Raw genomic sequence first — 21,536 nt, 5'->3', positions numbered from 1 at the left:
GTGGACGAAAGTTGTATAAACAACAAAATTTGCAGGTTCGTTGTTTTAGCGGTTTCAAGATAGAAACATGGCTCATATCTGTATTATCAATCATGTCAATACAAAGAATGTTGATAATATTAGTAATATTATTAGCCATGTTAATTTAGAAAAAAAGAAAAAATCAGGCGAAAAAGGTGAAAGGGAAGAATCGTAATGGGATTTAATGATCGTATTAATATACTCGAATCGATGGAGGAACATGTCGGGCTTCTGTTTCGTCCAGTGTCGTGTCGATGACAGGACGATAAGAAATGCTGATCTGTAAAGGTGGAAATATTTCTGATATTTCAACTGATAAAAAGAATACACAATTAGAATACACATATTATTATTAAAGAATACACATATTATATAATCTCGCAAGTTTAAATATAATTGGCGATAAAGTTTCAAAATTCGGTTCAAATGCAGCTACACTTTTATATTTCATTTTTAATTTAGAAATAAAATTTCGAACATTTATTATTTAATTTTATTTAATCATGATCATTTAATAAAAATCATTGCGCCCCCGCTATAATATAATAATAAAAATATAATATTAATAATAAATCAATAATATAAAGTAAAAATGTTGACTATAAAAAGCTAAAGTTATCAATAAACAAAATAATTCTGTCGGAAAAAGTATACCATCGAGGCGCTTACATGCGTTGATATGCCGTGAAATAAGTGATAAAGGAAAATAGGAAATCCCGATAACTTACCGATCCATCTGGTCGGGACCATGTGAGTGTGTGTTTGCGCCAATGCTCAGCATATGATCGTTTCTTCTGACCTTCAAGCGGTTTCGAGTAGTCGTATTCATCGATTCGTTCCTGCAAATATAATTTTCGTTCGATTTCGTCGTGAATATTAGCCAGCTGCAGATCGAATTAGATATTAGATTAAACAAAGATATAAATACTTTGAAATCATCCCGAGCATGAGACCCTCGAGACTCTTTTCTGTTTTCGGCCGCGTAAACGATGTGCATACAAACCAACATCATGTTTTGTAATTCTATGGCTTCTACCAGCTCTGTGTTCCAGATTAAAGATTGATCTTGAACCTAAAACAATTCGAACATGTTATAAGTTTCAATTCTTTCTAATTCTTAACACGTATTAATCATCAGAAAATTTCTTTTATTCCTGATATATATTAATTTATGTCTAGTAAATTTTGTTCTTTAATTTATTCCAAAAATACAGTTCAACTTATAATTTTGGGGGTCGAAAATTGATCCCATTTATCGTTGAAAACACTCAGCCATTAACACTTAACCACTGCTACGTTCGTAATGCATAATGCCTTATCTGTTCCTGACTCCTACTTACATCGTATCAAACACAAACCAAACCTATTGTTATTTTATATTTTCGATATAATGTCTTAATTAATTATTTATGAGGCTGTGTTTACACAACTCTATGTAGCAGATCGGCGAAGCTGCTTCGCACTATTTGTATATAGTTTAATATTTTGTTCTTTCTTCTGTTCATGTCGACATCGTCTGATGAGAAAAACTTGGGACAGTATATCGTATGACAGATAAAACAGATTAAATGTCGAGAAGATGAAGACCTTATAACTCAATCTTACATAAATGCATCATTTCGATCAATTCACCTACACATATATCCGGCAAGTCGCAGGTAAAGAGTCGCGTCATCTCACGACATCCTCGTTGTAATACATCGCAGGTTCTGAACACCGAGCAATACTTGTGCATAGTTTGCTGCATCTCTTCTCGCAGCTCGGCGATAGGAATACAACCTTTTGCATAACGAGTCGCGTCAAAGCGGCAAATAGACTCCTCGCCAACAATCTGTACACATACGTAAGTATGCAATTGAGTATAGTTATAAGAGACAAAATAACAATAGAATCTTAATAATAGCCGGTATTTTGTTTCATTATTTGATTCGAATATTGCGTTTGAGTTTTATTATTGAAAGATGAATGAGAGATTATAAATAAAAATTGGTTAAACCTGTCAGGATAAATGATTTTAATATAAACGTATATCGTTGCTATTTCAAACTTTTCAGTGACAACATTGAATATTAATGTTTAATTCAGATAGAGAATTATTATGTACGTAAAGACGTCACATACACGTAAATGAGAATAGCTGTGTATAACTAACAGAGGAAAAATCACAATAGGATATTAATAATAGACAGCATCTTACGTTCGATTGTTCAACTTGAATCCTCGATTCGAGTTTCACTATTCAGAGTCGAATGTTTTTATTGCAGGATGATAAATGAGAGGTTATGAATGAAAGTTAATTGAATTAAAATGTCCTAATGTGTTCTTTGTGTATTTAATATACAACTTGAAGATTCACAGTCGAATAATTTGAGATATTTCTGATCAGAATAAATAATTTTATTTATTTAATAGAATGAAATAAAAATATACAATATATATGTCACAAAATTAAAAAAAAATTTTGATATTTTAAATGTCATTGCTATTTCACAATTTATTGTAAATCCTTCTTAATATTCTGTCGTTAAAACATAATATACTAATAATATACTTCTAGTATAATTCTAATTGGACATTGAATTTCATTGCTTCATACGATGAACGATGTATGTATAGGTTGTCGGTGAGACTACAAAATAAAATAAGATTACAAAAAAGAGCAGATTTAATTTCTCTTTTACCTCTAAAAGTAATAAATTATAATTGGAGTAATCTTTAGTACTTTATGTTTAAAAATTAATTATTATTACATAAACCAATCATCTGTGAAATATTTATGTTATTAGTGTTTCACTTTTGTCTGAGACAACAGATCTTAAAATCGAAGCATTTACGTATTTAACTAAGTTTACCGATGAGTATTTCATATACAGAGTGGATGTATTATAATACAGATAGCCATAGCATATTGTAGAATTTTTGTAAGTATCTTCTTCAATTATGGAAGCATAAATGGGTCCCACTAAAAAACTATGTGAATTTATAATACGCGAAGAAACATAATTTTGAGTTCCACAACTCATTAAGTATTCCGTGCCACGTATAACGAACCATCGAAAATAAATTGTGCACTTACGGATGGTAAGTCCTCGTGACGTTCTCCAGGCCTGGTCATGCAGTCGATCTGATCGGAGATTGCCTTGCCAAAAACGACTAACTCCAGAAGGCTATTGGCGCCTAACCGATTGGCCCCATGGACAGACACGCACGCGGTTTCACCTGCTGCCCAGAGTCCTTCGATCACGCTATCTTCCTCGTTTTCTCGCGTCAGAACCTTGGGCAGAGTTACCAACCAGTGATTCATGCTTCGTGCGTAGTTGGTTTAGCGAAGGGCGTTCTAACTACTCACCTGTGCTCGCCAGTTCGTGGGTATGCCGCCCATATTGTAGTGCACTGTGGGAATGATAGGTATCGGTTCTTTTTCTACATTCACGCCGCTGAAGACCCAGGCTAAGTGCGAAATTCCTGGTAGTCGCGTGCGTATTGTTTCTGTTGGCAAGTGATGTAGTTGCAAAAATACATGGTCTTTCTTCGGACCTACACCTCTGGAATGGAATAAATTTCATGGAAGTCACAAGGATGCAGTAGTTTCGTGCTAATAGAAGGAGATGATCTTTATGTGTTTAATTTTGCGACTTAGGTTCGTTTGGATAAATTAGGAGTAACTTTCATAGGATCGTTATTAAAGCACAAATGTGGAAAGTATAAATTGTATATATTGATATAAGTTATTTATATATTTATATAATATTATATAACCTATATCAAAGATATAATTATATAAATAAATAAAATAAATAAAATAAATAAATAAATAAATATATGTATATAGACTTATATGTAAATTATGTCTACGTATGTTTCTTAAGATATTTAGATATATGAATATCATTGGATTTCTTACAAATCATCTTACATAATAAATATAAAGAGTGTTACAATTTCTTATCAAGAAAACTTGAGGTTAACTCAGAGATTACAAGTTTATTTCGCACTTATGATGTAATGAAACTTTTCCATCTTTTTCCATCTATGACCTGAAAATTATTTCATGTGCTAGTATATAAATATTATATAAATAGATAATTTAATGTACCTACAGAGTATTAGATAATTTAATATGTCTACAGTAGTAAGTCTTCTTTCTCGTTCAATAGTTTTACCAAAGGTCAATATAGAAATCTCTTTTAAATTCTGATAAATGAGAGGGAAGATATAAGAAAATAGACATAACGGGACCGGGTAAAAACAAATCTGTTTTCATAAAGTAACGGCGCCGGAGAGCACCGAAGAGTATGGTATGTTTCGTTATACGGTAGAACTCCATTTATCTTGACCAACTCACCAAAAGTATATTTGTGAAAAATTAAGTTCATTTTAATATTCCAAAAGTTAAAACCTAAGATATTAAGCGATAAAAGTCGGGGTAGTATTTCACATTATAATTGAATTTGACATTGCGTATTTCTATTAAATGTATCGTAATTATTGCATATTAAATTATTTTCTTTTATTCGTACAATCTTGAGACTTTTCACTTGTAGTATGTATTACTTTAAACATTTCACCTATAGCTAGAGTTTATATTAGGTCGTCCGGAAAGTTTCTTTCGTTTTATAAGGAAATAATGCATTTTCGTTTTATATTATTTTATCGAATTACGTATGATCCATTTTTTTATCAAAATAAAGATCACAACGTTCGACAGATTAAGTTTCATGTTTGTATAAAGATACGTTGTTGTAAAGGACGTGTCTGTAAAAGAAAGACACTTTTCGGACAACCTAATATAATCGGGGTTCACTGATTTTCCCCACTACCAGTGAATTCCAAGTAATACGAGTTCACGCCCAGATAAAAGTTTAATTCCTAAGTTTAATCATAAGTTAATGTGTAATAAGTAAAATTCAAATAAATGGAGTTTTATTGTCGATTATGGCCGCGAAAGTGTTAAATATATTCATAGAATTTCCTATATGCTTACCTTCCTTCGAATATTTCCATTGTTATTGCTCTGGATACGATATCGCGAGAAGCGAGGTCTTTCGCGTTCGGCGCGTATCGTTCCATGAAGAATTCTCCTTCGGAATTGAGTAGCTTCCCGCCTTCTCCACGGCTACCTTCTGTTATCAAAATGCCGCTGCCGTATATTCCTGGCGGAAAAATCGACTGGTTAAACGGGGAAAGCTTTTGCCCTTGCGGATTCTCTTTTCCTTTTTGCTACGCAAATACCGGTTGGATGAAACTGGATGAACTCCATATCTTCAAGGGGCAATCCTGCTCTGGAGGCCATCGCCATACCATCTCCGGTGCATACATGTGCCGCGGTGCAGGACAGGTAACATCTTCCTGCTCCTCCTGTAGCTAATACCTGGAAAAGGTGTCAGCTTGTTTATCGGCTCGATATTTAATGCTCATGTTTAACGACCCGTCGCGCCGTTCCCTGGCTTCGTAGGATAATATGGTAACATGATGCTAAGGATACCGTGTCTGAAATTTTTCAAAAGCAAAAACCACGATGAAATGTGGCATATATGCCACATTTATGCCACATATATGGGACTTATACATATATTTAGTAAACAATTTGCAAAGTGTTTTCTTTCTTCGTTCCTTTTACTTATTTTGTCAAAAAATATAATTTCAATGCATACGATGTTATAAAATTAAAAGAACCGCTTTGTACATCATCATGCAGCAAATATTTTAATTCTATTAATCAAAGATCAATGTTTACTGTATGATGAGCCCTGAAGCGATGCAGAAGTCCGGTTTCTAGTTCCCATGCTAAAACTCCCTTGCAGCATCGTCCGAACATAAGAAGATCGAGGGCAAAGTACTCGACGTAATAATGGACGTCGTAACGGAGGCTCTGCCCATATAAAGTGTGTAGTATTGCGTGACCGGTTCTATCCGCGGCGGCACAAGTTCTGTGAGCTTGACCACCTTTTCCAAACTTTAACGATTGTCCACCAAATGCACGTTGATAGATTTTTCCATCGTCCGTACGGCTAAAGGGACAACCTAAAATACGTAAATTTTGATACTGCTAATAGTTTAAAAATAAGACTTTGAAATTTCATATAATTGGTTAATTTTAATTCATTTTATTCATTTAATTAATTTTAATTTAATAAATTGATAAATTTAATTCTCAAATATGAGAGACTTTCAAATATGATTCACTTATGTTAACTTTTTTTATTTTATTCCTTATTTATCTTACTTCATCAAAAAAGCTATATTTGGTACTTAAAAAATTACCATAATTTTCGAGTTCATAAACTGCTCGAGGTGCTTCTCTTGTTAGGAAATGTATCGCATCCTGATCTCCTAGCCAGTCAGACCCTTTAACGGTATCATACATATGGTAAAGCCAATTATCCTCCTTCTCATCAATAGCGGCATTTACTCCACCTTGAGCGGCGACAGTGTGAGATCTTGTAGGAAATAATTTTGTGACCACTGCCACGCGGTAACCCTTACTCCCTGTTCAATAAAAGCACGAAAACAAGATCGTTGAGAATTGATAATTAAAGAATAATGAATTTTCTAACTTTACGTGGTAGGTTAATGGCAGATAATAAACATAATAAATAATAAATTCGTTAAACTAATATGTACAATGTTTAACACGTTCAAACTGGTGTGATCCACTGGTGGGCCGTAACCAGCGCTTCTATTTGGCGGCGTGGATCACCGGTGGGTCACACCATATTTTTATCATCGCGCGGCATTTACGTTTCCAATTTTAATTTATAAAAATGTTATTTAACGAGAACTGGAATAAAATATAAATATTATTGGAGAAGGTGCGTACGAAAAATTATGTCGGCTCGAACGTGTTACGTAAACAAACTTCTTGGGTTCGAAATAGAAATTTTATAAAATGGCTAACTATTTAATATGATCTGACTGACCGGCGGGTCACGCCGCGTGATGGTAAAGCAAAGGTGTGACGCACCGGTGACCCGCGCTGCCAGATGGAAGTGCAGATTGTAGCCCACCGGTGAATTACACCAGTCAAATCTCGTTTACATGATTTATGAATTAAAAAGTAGTTCATATTTTCAATTTTCATTTCAAGTTGACTATAGAATTATGCAATACATGTGCAACAAAATGCATAATTACTTTTTTAACCTGACTTAAAAGATAATAGCTTTTTTTACTGTAGATTATCAGATGGGTAATATATTATTTTAATTTAATTCTCGAGTTATATGGAACGTGTTTGTAATTAAATTACCTAAGCCAAAAGCCGCTCTCAACCCTGCACCACCCGCGCCCACGATCACAACATCGTAACAATGATCTATTAGGGGATAATCCTGCAAACAGTATTTGAAACATTAAAATGTCAATTATTCGTGGACATAGATTTTGAAAACGACAAATAACAAATTTTATTAGAAAATCTTTACGTTACTATTTTCCGTTCCACATTTGGCTTTTTCACCTGGACTGACATTTACGTGAAAATATCTACTAGTTTTTCTGTTCAAGTATTGAGATTGTGAACCAAACCGCTACAAAAAACCGAAACATAAAAATCAAGGCACTTTAAAAAATTAGTTTTCTAATAATTGTTACTGCTTACAAAAAATCGTGGCAAACAGTTCACAGATCGTAACATTATTTCTTGAAGTTTGTGTGCAGCATGAAGTATAATTACACATAAACAAGCTGCTATGTTTGTTCGTCATTTGATAAAAGAAGCAAAATATTTAATCATGACTATTTTCAGAATGTAAAACTCATAGATAGGTACAATACCAGATCTTGTACAAGCATAACTTTATTGCACTTGCAAAAATACAGTTCAAAACATAGATAATTTGTTATATTATTATTAGGACAATGTACATTTAGTTTGGTATGGATTTCTCTGTTAATATTTATGTTCATATATTTTGGTAGATTCTTTTTTAAATGTTCTCTTTCCTGTTTCGATGCTCTTTGAGTACGGATGATAACGACGAATCACTCTTAGTAGGATATTGGCGCTATTTCGGCAGATGTGTAACAACTACTCTCGTTTTTTTCATTTTTCCTTTCTATGAAGAAAGTTTTTCGACTTATTAAAGTTAAGTTTTTAGACTTATTAAAAGCGCTGCCCGTGCGTTTCGCTACCCACCCGTAATTTATTAATCTTAGTAACGATTAATCGTTGTTATTTAGGCGCGAAATTGTACCAGCAATTGAACTATTACTAATAAATACTCTTAAACTTACGCTACAATTATTTCGTTACACACATATATAAAATACATTATTTGAATAAATGTATGATTTATTTTTGTCCGCCTTGATTCGTTGTGCTCACTCTTATATAAAAAGTTCATAAAAAAATTACTAGGAGGTAAATTCAGGGAGAAGGTGGAAGAAGGCGGTTTTCGATATATCGCTTACTTACAAACGTAAAGTTGAAGAGTAAAAAGCAAAAACGATTAATGAGTATCAAACAACGAACAAGATAACCCAAAGTACAAAGAACAAAGTACATAATTGTTATACTATAAAATTATAATTTTCGTTCTGTCATGTACTTGCAGTTCAACAAAAAACAAATGCAAAGTTTCCTTTTAATAATGCGTATAAATGCTTTTTTATATGAAACAACAAAAATCATAATTTCACATATTTGTTACAAAGAATATAATCTGCGACGAAGCAATTGTATTATATGTAACTTTCATTTTATATTCTTATTTCATTTTCATACATATACGCGCGAATGTTTGAAATAGAACAAGTTCGAGTTTTACAATCGCAGCACGTTAAATCCAAATTAATTGACCTTTTAAAATCTAATTCTCGTGTTAACTAAGATAATAATGGCGAGTCCTTTAAGTTGATATTACTCGATGACAGAGATGCAATTACTGCCCAACAATTCTGCAATTATTTATATTCGGATCTATTTTCTGCAACTTATTTTCGTTTTTCTTGTGTGTTCATTAATACTTGAAAATTTAACGTTTCTAGATTTTTTTCTGCAAATTTCACAATGACCGAAAACCAGTAACTAGAGCACATAAGTATATAGGTCTAACCCTAAACTGCAAGAATAAAAAATCTTTTCTCTAATGGTTTCACGAATATTTAAGATAGTTCTTCTTTCAATTCCTTTGTGCCGATACTTTATCCTTCGTGCTTCGAGTACCTGCTTATTACGATTGTTTATATATACGTTTGAATCGGTTTTTCGTCTGCAATTTTAAACTATACTTTCTTATAGACTATAGTCCCTTTCGTTTAAAAAGCTTTTGCAATCGATTCGAGGCTAGAACAATTTACTCAGAGTCGATTCCTTGTGCTTCAAAGTTGTTTTTATCGGTCGATCAGCCGAGTGCTTCAAAGCACGAGTCTTTTGATACCGCATTCGCAACAAAACTTGGCAGTTTCCGGGAATTTGAAACCACATCGGTGACAATATTTGGACATCTTGCATTTGGTCATGTTCGTGACTGCATCGCTGTCTTGACGATTGTTCCTCAACAAATCCTCGTCGAAGCATCCGACCACATCGTTAGTGCTGCGTCCATGATGCGAATATTTGCGATTTAAACTAGGAGGAAGAAATTGAATGGGGGTTTAGGCATGCAGGAGATTACATGGTACCGACGAAAATTACGGCAAATTACGGCAAATTACACACATAATCCAAAATATACTCTAGAATATAATCTATCGTTCGTGTAAAAATTGACTTGAAAATATTTAGAGCTTTGAAATGTATTATCGTAATGCAGAGCAATCTTTATCGAAGCGGATAATTGTTAAGTAAAAAATATGCATACCTATAATATAAACCGATTTGAGTAATAACATCGATTGAAATATGAGTATGAACGAAGAACTAGGGGTCAAATATTTTAAATATCTCTAAAGAGACGCGGAATATACGTATACAAAATTGTACCGTATAGGACATACATATACGCGCGCGCGCGCGTGTATGTGTCATGTAGTAGAATAATAAGATAAGAATTTTCACTAATATTTTATACATACTATATCACTAAACAATCGCATATTAACCTGCTATAAGCGGAATCGGCGCTCATTTTATTGTAATCTTGTCTTTTGTAGCTCTCGGGCGAAGATAGTTCCTCATCGCTAATCTGTCCATTGCGTTGTCTGCCGTGAACAGGGCTAGATACGGATAAGGAATCACTTTTCATGAAGGATTTCAAGGAGGGGAAGGAACTATTTTCATTCTCGAACGAGGTCATCAATTCGTCGAACACAGAATTCGATCGTTTGATGTCCACATCCGAAGATATTATGGAGCTAAGGCTCAAATTACTGCTTGAAAGGTTCGTATAATTATTATTCCTGCTATTTAGACTGTTATTCGATGACTTGTAGGTATCGCTATTTTTATGAAACGATCTTTTTTCATGAGAATTATTCGAATTTTTTCGGTCCGGGGTAGTTTTAGATGCGGAGGACGACCGAACGGAAACGGAGCGATTAACGTTAGGCCGAATAACTTTTGTTGAGACTTTGTCAAGAATTTTATGAACTCTTTCCGAGTTACCAACAAAACTTCTACTACCACAATTTGTAGCGTCGATTACTTCACCGCCTAAAGCTTTCGATTTATCGATAATTATTCGCCTACCTAACTCTCTAATGGGAGATTTCTTTTCTAGCTTCGTTTTACAAATCGAACCTTTGAATTCCTTGTTCTCTTTGAGATCTTTGAGAAAAGCTTCTTGTGATAACGAGTTAGTCTCGGTGGAATCGCTCGAGAAATCTGACACGAGATCGTCGAATTCCGATGGAGGAGCTATCAAGGACGATCGTTTTTCAGGACTCGAAAGAGATGGCTGGCAAGGATATTTGACGAAAGCCGAGGAATGAGAAAGAGGAAAAGAGGAATCTTGGTTTTGTTCAATCGGCTGACTGTCCGTCACGGATTGTTCGCTGGTGTCCGACAGCAGGTCATTCATCTGCTGCTCTGCTAGTAAGAAAGGATCGTAATCCCTGCCGCTGAAAGCACAATTAGCGGTTCAATGTCATCCCTATTGCACTAGGAGACGTTTCTTTCGGGAACATATCGTGTTTTAAATTATTAATAGTTTTGTGATTGATGCATTGATTATCCAAATTGAAATATTAATATAATTTCGCAGGAAAATTTATGATACAGAAAATAATGAAATTTACATATAGAGCTTACATAAAACTACGTATTAAGATTTCAAAAAGTTATCCGTCGATTTTCATAGATAGACGTCTTCGTAAGTAATTAAAAAATGTGTAAATAAATAAAATAAAAAATTTGAGAAATCATAATCTATAGTCCACCTATAGTCAATAATAAGTTTAAATTCAATTCGTATACCAATAATATTAAGTAAAACATTACATAACATAAATTTATTTACAATGTTCGTATCGAAGTATATAACAGAACTATAACCATTCTTTTTAATATATATTTAGGAATTTTAAGATTATTTTTTGTAATGTATTTTATAGAACTCTACCAATACGTAAGATTAAAATGTTCAAGAAAACATTTACTGTACGAAAGATCTCAAAAAAGAAAGATGTCTTACGTAGTAGAATCAATGCAGAGTGAGTAATATAAAATCTTATTTCATAGAGGATATCGCGTATACGTACGTAAATATATACACGGAATAAATTGAAAATAGCTGCTTGAAATGTAGTAAATGTGCCATGATAAAATTTAAAACGAAGATATTAGCAGTAAACGGAAATTCATCGAAAAATCTGTCCCATGCTTACATTGATCTGTAGTGTATCGAATTTTTCAGATTTCCTATTTTAGAAAGCAATCAACGAATGCCAAGGTCGATAATGCGCCTGTGGAACGATAACGATATGTACACAAAATATCAGAGAAGCATTTCAGCCTGGGATAAACATGCAAAGCATGTTCTTTAACCAATTTTCGAAGTAAATCTTCGTATAATGTGATGATAGTTAAACTCGTGTGGAGTCACACATGCGATACAATATACATTAAAGAACGTGCCAAAATTAAATTTGCGATTCGAACAATTAACGATATCATAATAAGAATTGGCTTGAAGCTGTCGTTTCGACAAAATGAGCTAACTTGATGACAATTCTGCGAGAAGTGAGAAATTTGTCTTGACAATGTTTGTTTAGCCTGCTGGGACTTACGTTCTACCGCTAAGTACGAGATTAAAATCCGGTCTCCTGCGCACATAATTGCTCCATACGGGACGTAATGGCAGTTTTATATTCCTATAATATTGTACGTGCATTACGAAATCTAAATACAGTATAAAATTGATGTTTTCATTTCGTAACGGTGAATGAAAATTGATATTTTCAATTTGTAATAAATTACGTTACAAATGACAACATCGATAGCATATTATTAAATTGTTTATCTAGGAAATATAGATTTAGATAACATTTCCAATTCAACTTCATATTTATTTTAAAGTAAATTTATAAAACTACTTTACTAGGAGCGAAATTGATTACTATCGTCGTATTATAAAGATTTGTTCTATAAAGAACTAATAAATATCCTGAAAAATAATCTAACAAGCCTATTCCTACCTGTGACATATCAAGGAAGAGTTACTGGGAACAGATGGGAGAATGCGAAATTTTGGATTTCTCTTAAGAAACCTGCTCGCCTCCTGATGCGGTGGATCGAGATTGATCAATCTATTCTTCGAAGCTTTCGATGCCTTCTCCCAATACGTTTGATTATCGATTTTCTCCTTTTCGTTGCAGTTTTTTTTCATTATCATATGGCTTTTAATTTCCGGCAATATTCTAAATTTGATACTTCTATTTCTTGTACCAATTTCCTCAATCGTTTCCACTTCAACAGATTCGACTTGCTTCACATCCGTGAGATCTACTGCATCGACGGATGATGCTAAACTATCGCTGCTTTCATTCAAAATACTCATATTTTCTACCTCGATCGTTTTCGGTCGATGTGGTTTCAAGGCCGATCGATTTATTAACGAGTCATGCAATCGAACTCGTTGACTTAATTTGAAGCAAGATTCTGACAAAACTATCGATCGTAAACTGCGGGAATTCTGCTTGGTTCTATCGTTTTTGTCAGTGACAGATTTGAAGTTACTTATATTATCTTGTACACGACGTTCGATGCTGTTATCACTATCGCAATCGAAATCTTTGACCGAGCAATTTTTGTAGACTTCTTGCACTTCTTCGCTTATGCCATCTTTTTTCACGGCAGATTTCTCGGATATATTTGACGTATTCTTTGAATTATTATTATCTTCAATAACAGTATATTCTCTCTTATAACAACAATCATCTTTTTTCGGGTTTACACCGAAATGATTCGCTAAAGATTCAGTTAGATTGCAATTATAATTACTTTCGCTAAACTTTCTTTTACTTTGTGCTTCCGAAGACTCTTCCATAAGATTATTTGCTAGAACATTCGTATTTAACAATGTATCGCAAACTTGACTCTCAGAATGTAAGGAATTTTCATTAATATTAACAGATGCTTCGCCAACATTGTTCTCACATTTGAAATTTAGGGAAACTTCCGCCGGACAGTTACAAATATTTATTTGATTCGCAACTTCTTTTTTGTGCACTTCTGGAAATTCTATTTGCTCTTCTTTCTGCACTGGCGATGTAACGTTCAAGAAGCTTTCTCCTTTCTTTTTTAACAAGGAACACGTATCTCTTAACAAAACTTTTCTCTCTCTTTGTACTATCGGAGACGAAATTGTTGAGGAACCTTCTATATTCTTATTACATTCGTTATGTCTATTGTTAGAGGGACTAACTGCAAAATTAATCTTTTCCGATTCACCAATCTTACCACGAGACGAATGCCTGGAGTTTAAAGAATTTGAATGTCTGCTTTCAACCCGATATAACATCTCAGATCCTGTTTGCGTGTCAATTTCCACTTTCCATTCAGAATTTTCTGGTAGTAGGCATAATTCTTTCTTAAAATTTTCGTAATCCTCGCATTTGAATTCCGAATAATTCTCAATGTTCCTAAATGGTGTGCTTGATCTAGTTGGTTGTAACATAACGTCTGTATCAAATGGATTAGTTTCCATTTCTATCCAATTTGTTTCAGAATTATGAAACGCATCGTTATTAATATTCTCATTTCTCGTAGAATATTCACATTGACTTTGTACCGATTGAATCGAATTTTTTGTATCAATATCAAGTTCATCATTATCATTGTCGGCAGTTTTAATATATTTTCGTTTACTCCATTCATTATTTTGTTGATCATTATGTAACATTAATTGAGTTACCTCTTGATTTGCTTCCTGCATATTACTATTAGCAATTTTTTTATTTTTTTCGGGTTCACTTATCTTGCAGATGTCTGCAAATTGTCCATAGGAAATTGAAGACGGCAAATTTTCTTCAAGTAAAGGCAGTATGTTTCCTTTTATATTTCCTTCTATCGCGCCAACGCTTTCATTTGCATGTATTGTTTGTAAATTTTTGCGATCTAATAGTCCTGTTCCTTTTATTATAGGTACATTGGTATTCAATGCATGAATATCGCTATTTTCACACAAATTTTTTTGTGAATGCATAACTTTGAAATTATTACAAGAATTCTCCGCATTATCTTCAAAATTACCTTGTGCAAAAGAATCAGCAGAAGTGGTCGGTTTTAGTTGCTTCTTCTCTAAAATTCTATCCCTCGATGATTTAAAACTTTCAGAAGGCGATATTGCATCTGAGGTTTCGAAATAAAAATTATCTTCTTGAGATCGCATTTTATTTATCATTCTTTCGTCTTTTATTACGGAATGCTTTGACACATTTGTTTTAAGAGTTCCCAGTTTTAAATCCCTACAAGAATTTCTAGAATCGCTTGTTGTGTTCGCTTCTTCAGAGACAACGGAATTAATCGAAGAAGTATAAATGTGACTCATTTTATCCAAATCTCCTAAACAGAATTCCACACGAGGACTATGTCTTACTGGTTTCCATTTTTTACTCCTCGTAATATGCATGTCATCAGTTTTATCACTCATTAGCGAATCTTTAAACGAATACGTTTGATTCAACGTTGTTGACGCAGTCGACCGATTCGTGTTTTCCACATTCATACTTAATGCAAATTCGACATTTTCCATTTGCTTTTCGTTCAAAGATAAATCCTTAATGCTTTCTTTCACATCTTTCGCTTGATTTGTTTCCACAAGCTGTTTCCACGTTATCAACTGATTTTCTCTATATATGATGCATGACTTCACAGTGACACCCATAATGTCGTCGTTAATCGAAATATCGTTTAATGTTGGATTGCCTTGACTTCTAGCTGAAACGATGTTCGCTTTCAATGATCTAGCAGAATGTAATAGTTGATGCCTCTCGTCTTGTTTAGTTTTCTGGCTCGTGGTTTTATCTTGTCTCACTATTCCTTGCGTCTTTTTCGATTGTTTGCTGTACGATCTTGGCAAGGGGACGCTGTTGCACTCTTCGAAACTTTCTTTCTTATGTTTTAAGGGCGGAACAGGGAGGTGAGAGGTTCTTTTAACAGGGGAAGCAGGTCGAAAGGTAACCGGTCCGGCCTCGTCTTCCAGTGGTCTGAGGATGAGGAAACAGGATCAAGGATGTGTGCCTGACATCAGGAGAAGGTCATCAGGCTTTATCAATATCTGATGCATGCTGTCGCTTAAATATTTCTGACTAAAAACAACCTTGTCCCTTTTCCTTCTCCTCATGCACGCTACTAACATGTACTTAAATTAAGCTCCACGTATGTATTTCCTAAGACGCACATTGATTGTGGTTATGTATATTCAAAGGCAACATACCTATTTATACGATCTATCAATCGTGACTTCATCGGAACCGTAGGGCTGGAGGACTCTCTCGTTTGACTAAGACGTCTGCTGTAATTGTAGAAGTAATTAAAAATTAGAGTATATGTATGTATAGATATTTGAGAAGTTCGTGTTATTAAAAAAGTGAAGTTTTGATTTTTGAAAGATGTCATTGAATTTATAAGGCGAAAGATAGTTAAAGGGTAGATTTTATCACCGAAGTTATATGTACTCCGGTCACATGAACCAATTTATGATAGGGTAACTTCATTTATGATAGGTTCGAGGCTCAAATAAATGAATTTCAGTCGTATGCCAAAAAGTATTCGCTTTTTCCTGGAAAAAGTCAAGCAACTTACACGACAGTCGATTTCTGTTTAACGGGGTTGTCTTTGGTCTTGTTGCAACTCGGTGCTGATGCGCTCTCTTTGGCTTTATTATTAGCTGCCAGTGTCGGCAACGTTTTGTTGCCGGAACTCAGGGTGATCGCTGAGCCTGTAGAATACTTCTCGCGGGTTGCTTGTCGACGACTCTTCAACACTGGAGCCCGATATTTCATCCTTGCTTCAAGACGTTCCTTGGCGATGTTCGTCGCAGGGCTGACCGGCGCTCGTGTAATTCTTTCCTTGCACCAGGCCACGTGTCTGTCGTATGCCTTGACACCAAAATGCCGGTTACAGGTAGGACACATGCCCTGTTCGTTAGCGCGTGTTGGTGCATTTGATATGATCGTTGTGCCACACTGTTTCTGCATCGTAGAATCTGCCTAAAAATATATTGCAGCACCGTATAAAGTCCTACGATATGCAAATAGATTTTATATATTCAAATTTACAGCTTATATATCTTATATAATAATTATTACTACACAGCAATAGATACACAGATGAAAATTCAATCAGCAATAATTATATTACGATTTATCAACAAAGCAGCAAAGCAGATATAAGCAAACTATAATTTTATAAAGCACTTCGCGAAGAGAATTCATTGCATGCACGAACGCACTTGTATCATTCGTGATGCATCTGGGTTAATTCTACCTGCAATTCTCACCTCCCCCTGCCTGCCTCACTAGTTACCTTCTCATCTCAATTCAACCGTGCAATCTTATATTACCCAATTATTCCGTTTACATATTATGTATAAATTTGTCTCTCGAATCGAAGTCATAAATATATAAAATTATTTGTAACAATTGTGCCAATTATTTTTACTGATCGTTCCGTTTCATTAGGTTAATTACGAAATAGTTATTTACTAATTTAATAATTATTTCCTTTTAAAAACACAAGTAACAATTTTTCTTAAACATACGATACGTTTTACATAATACATAAAGGTATGTATTTCAAGCTAATTTACTTATCTGATTTTAAAATTAAATTTAAAGCCTCTGACTTTTATTAATCTCGAGATTGAGTATACACCTGTAAAATTTGATTGGTTTACGTTAATATATCAGAGGATTCAAGACTTACGATCTCGTTGCGTGCTGCGCGGATAGCCCGCAGAAAATCATCATGCGTTTGTTTCCAAGTGGATTTGGTATTGGAGAATTTATCATCCAGTGAACGTCGTTTCTTCTCTTGCTTGGGCAGAAACTCTGCCAACTCGGTGCCCTGGATCCTCTGTTTAGCTGAGTCGAAGGGCTTCCTCTTCTTGTTCGCGGATCGCTCGCAAATCTTCGAGTGCTTGTCCAACGACTGCGGCATAAAGGTCCGTGCGCAGATCGCGCACGGCAGAAGGATGGGCGGCACATCTGTGTCCATTTACCAAGAATTAATTGGCTGCTGTGATCCTCCTGTTCGACAGGCACACGAGATGCGTCCGTATATCGAGCAGAATGAATCAGAACGATCGAAACGCGTCAGCCAGCATTAGTGAGCCGATATCAATGTATCTTCAACAGTTCAGCCTGATAATATTCTCATCTCTTTCAATCGAGGAATCCATGATTTCTGACTCAGACTGCGATAAATGGAAGTCATTCGAACGTGCACACATGAACGCGTCGAGAGATTAGTAATTTTAGTATTAATCGTTAAGTTAGAGCTTAAGTGAAGTCACTGAAATCTTACAAATTACAATGTTATTTTTAGCTTTAACGATTAAAGCTTTTTTAAAGATTTATTTATATTTACAAGCTTCAAATAAGGATTTATTTGAAAATCAGCAGCGCCGTATCACAATTAATTCTAACTCAGTTAATATCACTCTGTACCAAAGGTCAATTCGTCAAACTTAAAGTCTCCGAAATTATTGTCCAAACTATTCGCTTCTCATAACTGATAATGTCCAAACTAATCACTTCAATACCCAGAGTTGCGATGAAACTATTAAGGCAAAAGACAGAAACACGTAGAGATCAAGCGCATGTAAAAGTATCGATTCGATATCGAGCAAGATCGAATTCCATGAATCGATAGGTAATTGACGATCGAACAGATCGATCGTTTGCAGTGCACGCGTAGATAGTAGCCACCTGTGTGGTTCTTCTTTTGAACGACGTACACGACAACAAAGACGAGGTGGAGGTGGATGAGGACGAGGTGTCGCCCTCGCAAGAACTACTCGCCCACGAACGATCAAGCTTCCTTTTTTGGCGTACCGAGTTACCGTTTGAGCATTATGAGTCTTGTGTTGCGCTATGGACGAGAGCTGCAACATGCTGCTCTCAGCGCGGCGATTCCTTCCTTCCCCGCTTTTTCGATGACTTCCATGAACACGTTAAATACCGTCCAACGTTTGCCTTTTCGAAGTGTCACCTTCACGGATGAATTCATAATCCTGCCGACGCGTTATTCATCGATGATTAGCGACAGATGGGTTTCGTTCTCTTTATGCGGATCACTGCGATTTTTTTACATTGTACACCGATGATAGATAGATTTATGAGCGTATTTTTCTAAATCTGAGTTTCAGGAGCCTGTTCCTTCGAGCAAGGAGCTCGATAAATTCCTAAATCGAGAAGATTTAAAAGGGCAATTTTATTCGCAATCATCGTCGATAAATCTAATAAAGTATCCTTTCACGTGTTTATTGCATCAGGAAAGATATTTCTATTATTTGATTTTAAAATTACTAAGAATTCCAGACATTCACATTGTTACTTCAGGAAGAAATTATGTCATCTTTCACTTGCAGATCACGTAACTAACAGTAAGACGTAGAGTAACGAGCGAGCCATAAAATACAAGATAACAATATTGGCATTCTCTTTCATTACCAACCGAGGAGATCCAATGAATTCCGCGTTATTTATAACACTATTTCCAGGAACATTCGATCCTATCGTTTGTGATATAAGCATCGAGAGGCAAGGATTATAATAAATTGCAAAAAACAAAAGAGATTACATAAACATGAAGAAATTAATATTAACTTCAACATATTCTAACTGGAATATCCTTTGTTTAACTAAACTATAAAAAAACCTTTGATTGCAACGTTCACCACATGAAATATGAACAAAGAAAAGAAACGATATTAACAATATTCAATAGAATCAATAAAAACGTAATTTAAAGTTAACAGAATCAAATTTGACTGTTAAGTTGTTAATTAGAAATGACACAATGATTAGACCAGAGTAATCAAAGGCGAACGAAAAGCACTCACGAAAATTTGAGAGAATCTCCACTTTTCGTCACATAAATCTCACCTGATTCACGGGATTGTTCGACTTGGACTATTTCTGTTAAGTTGATAAGTTGCTCTATCGTCGAACAGTGATCATAGGGCGGCCCTTGGTCCGCCCCTGCGATAGCTCCTCTCGAAACACAGCACAACATTGAAGAGCATGGAGACGCACCGACTGAGTCTTTCCATCGGCACGAGGCTGTTCTTGTACGCAACGTGTATCCGTGATCTCGTTCTCTTCTCTTGTTAAATGGAGTTTATTTTAGGTGTCACTGCGAGAGAGTCAGGAACGTTTGCTCCTTCCTTTTAATAGCGATAGGATTGATACTCTCACTCTCACTTTACTCTCTCATTCTCACTCTATCAAGAAAATTAGTTCAGGTCAATTTCTAGATAACTTCTAGTTCTAAATTTTTTAATGTAGTAAGAGATAAGGACATATATGTGCATACGTATACATTGTGTGCACTTATTTTCTCTTGAATTCAAATGTAATATTAAAAAATGCAAATATAATGCCTCCATATGTGGAAATTACCTTTTTTAAGCCTTTTAAAATATTTTCTAATATTATCTTAAGTATATTTCGAGCAAGTCAAAATATTAAAAAGAATTTAAAATAATATGAAATAAATAATTATAGAGGACAATCTTTTTTGGACTTAATAAATTCGTCTCTGAGGAGTTAAATAATTTTATGAAGTATCAAATACGACGCTTCGAATAAAGTGTAAATGTGATTTTAGATACACGATGCCTCTTTGTCACCTAAGCCGTCACGACAGATTGTTTTGAAACATATAGCGAATATCTATTCATTATGTAAGACGTATTATGTGGACCTTTTCCATTTCCATTAAAAACCTACGAATAAGTTATGTATATATATATATATATATATATATATATATATATATATATATTCAAAATTCAAAGAGTAACAATGTAATTGGCATTAAGTTGCCGACGAAATCTTAAAAAGTTTCGAATGTGAAATTGCATTCATATTGTCGATAAAAGTTCAGCAACGTGTGCAATCACTGCCTAGAGTTTACTTGCAAAGAAGTAGCGGTTACACACAAGTTCATGTTCTTAATTCATTTTACGGGTTTCAATTCCGGTAAATATTGTGACCATGTAACATGGATCACTCTTAAATATAATGATTTAATATATCGATGTCATATATGTATACACGTAGATTTAATCAATACTGTTAGGAGTACATTAAAAACACATACAAGTCCATATATGTATACATTGGAATGAGTATTGATGTAAGAAACATTTCAATAATTGAATAACTTGAACAATTTATGTACGTTCAAACAATTAATTATATACGTATCTGATTCGGAGAATAATAACAATGATAATCATTACTTATCTAACAAATCCAAATTATTTCTATAATAATGACAAATGCAACTAAAAGCATTTCGAAGGTTAAAGCAAAATTTTCTTTTGATAGAAATAGCAATAGAATTATTTTCAAAATTTCAAATAAATTTTAAAATAAGATTTCAAGTAACCCAAAAATTAAAAATTCAAATTTTCATGTAAATTATTAAATAAAACCCAATGAATTAAACAATTTGCAGTAATTTTGATGAAAATAACTAGCAGATATATACAGTAATAAACATTATAGCAGTATTTCATGTCTATCATTTGTGACATAAATATCACATACGTTACGTTCGATCGCAATTGTATCAAGATTGTATGTCGATTATTCATTCGCCAGGCATCAATCCGATTTTGTGTAAAATTCAAAATATGACCTCACCTTTTGCCACTATTTTTCATTCGAAAGGAATCGATTTATTCGATCAAAGATCAGAGATCAATGCTAGCTCCTTTCTTTTCCGTTTATACGTATGTACATCCGAATACCTTCGCGTTCGCGTGGTTCTTGTATACATATATTATTAGAAAACGGCTCCGGCTACGAAACTGGAACCGGACGGAAGTATAACACGAAGAAAAACTCACGCGGCAATCGCTAGGATCTCTCGACGCGTTATTTGTATCAGGCGATTTGCC

General features: G+C 34.4%; 2 protein-coding genes and 1 long non-coding RNA gene across 4 annotated transcripts; 1 reads left to right on the top strand and 2 right to left on the bottom strand.

Annotated features, from left to right (window-relative positions):
* Positions 1-36: 36 nt before the first annotated feature.
* On the bottom strand, positions 37-7,345 carry LOC117210605 (succinate dehydrogenase [ubiquinone] flavoprotein subunit, mitochondrial-like). Of its 2 annotated transcripts, XM_033453782.1 has the most exons (11): positions 7,271-7,343; positions 6,286-6,510; positions 5,759-6,045; positions 5,254-5,392; positions 5,006-5,174; positions 3,371-3,566; positions 3,098-3,295; positions 1,658-1,852; positions 950-1,093; positions 750-860; positions 37-301 (listed from the first exon to the last, which is right to left on the bottom strand). In XM_033453782.1, exons 2-11 carry the CDS (start codon positions 6,386-6,388, stop codon positions 215-217), a joined length of 1,629 nt encoding a protein of 542 aa, XP_033309673.1. In that variant the 5' UTR covers positions 6,389-6,510; positions 7,271-7,343; the 3' UTR covers positions 37-214. The 2 variants fall into 2 exon arrangements, with proteins under 2 accessions (XP_033309673.1, XP_033309672.1); XM_033453781.1 differs by lacking the exon at positions 37-301 and having other exon boundaries at positions 1,654-1,852; positions 7,271-7,345.
* LOC117210616 lies at positions 1,733-10,927 on the top strand. Its single transcript, XR_004488130.1, has 3 exons — positions 1,733-1,864; positions 10,117-10,343; positions 10,844-10,927. It is a non-coding gene; the product is annotated as an uncharacterized LOC117210616 (long non-coding RNA).
* LOC117210614 lies at positions 9,152-19,906 on the bottom strand. The gene is made up of 8 exons (XM_033453793.1): positions 19,513-19,906; positions 17,330-17,610; positions 16,208-16,614; positions 15,840-15,917; positions 12,598-15,609; positions 12,190-12,273; positions 10,066-11,022; positions 9,152-9,592 (listed from the first exon to the last, which is right to left on the bottom strand). The coding sequence occupies exons 1-8, from the start codon at positions 19,640-19,642 to the stop codon at positions 9,379-9,381; spliced, it is 5,163 nt and encodes a 1,720-aa protein (XP_033309684.1). The 5' UTR covers positions 19,643-19,906; the 3' UTR covers positions 9,152-9,378.
* Between the last annotated feature and the right edge of the window lie 1,630 nt (positions 19,907-21,536).

This window comes from Bombus bifarius, unplaced genomic scaffold (genome assembly GCF_011952205.1).
Source record: "Bombus bifarius isolate JDL3187 unplaced genomic scaffold, Bbif_JDL3187 scf7180000008208, whole genome shotgun sequence".
In the NCBI taxonomy this organism is placed as follows: domain Eukaryota; kingdom Metazoa; phylum Arthropoda; class Insecta; order Hymenoptera; family Apidae; genus Bombus; species Bombus bifarius.
This window is presented reverse-complemented; position numbering and strand designations above follow the sequence as displayed.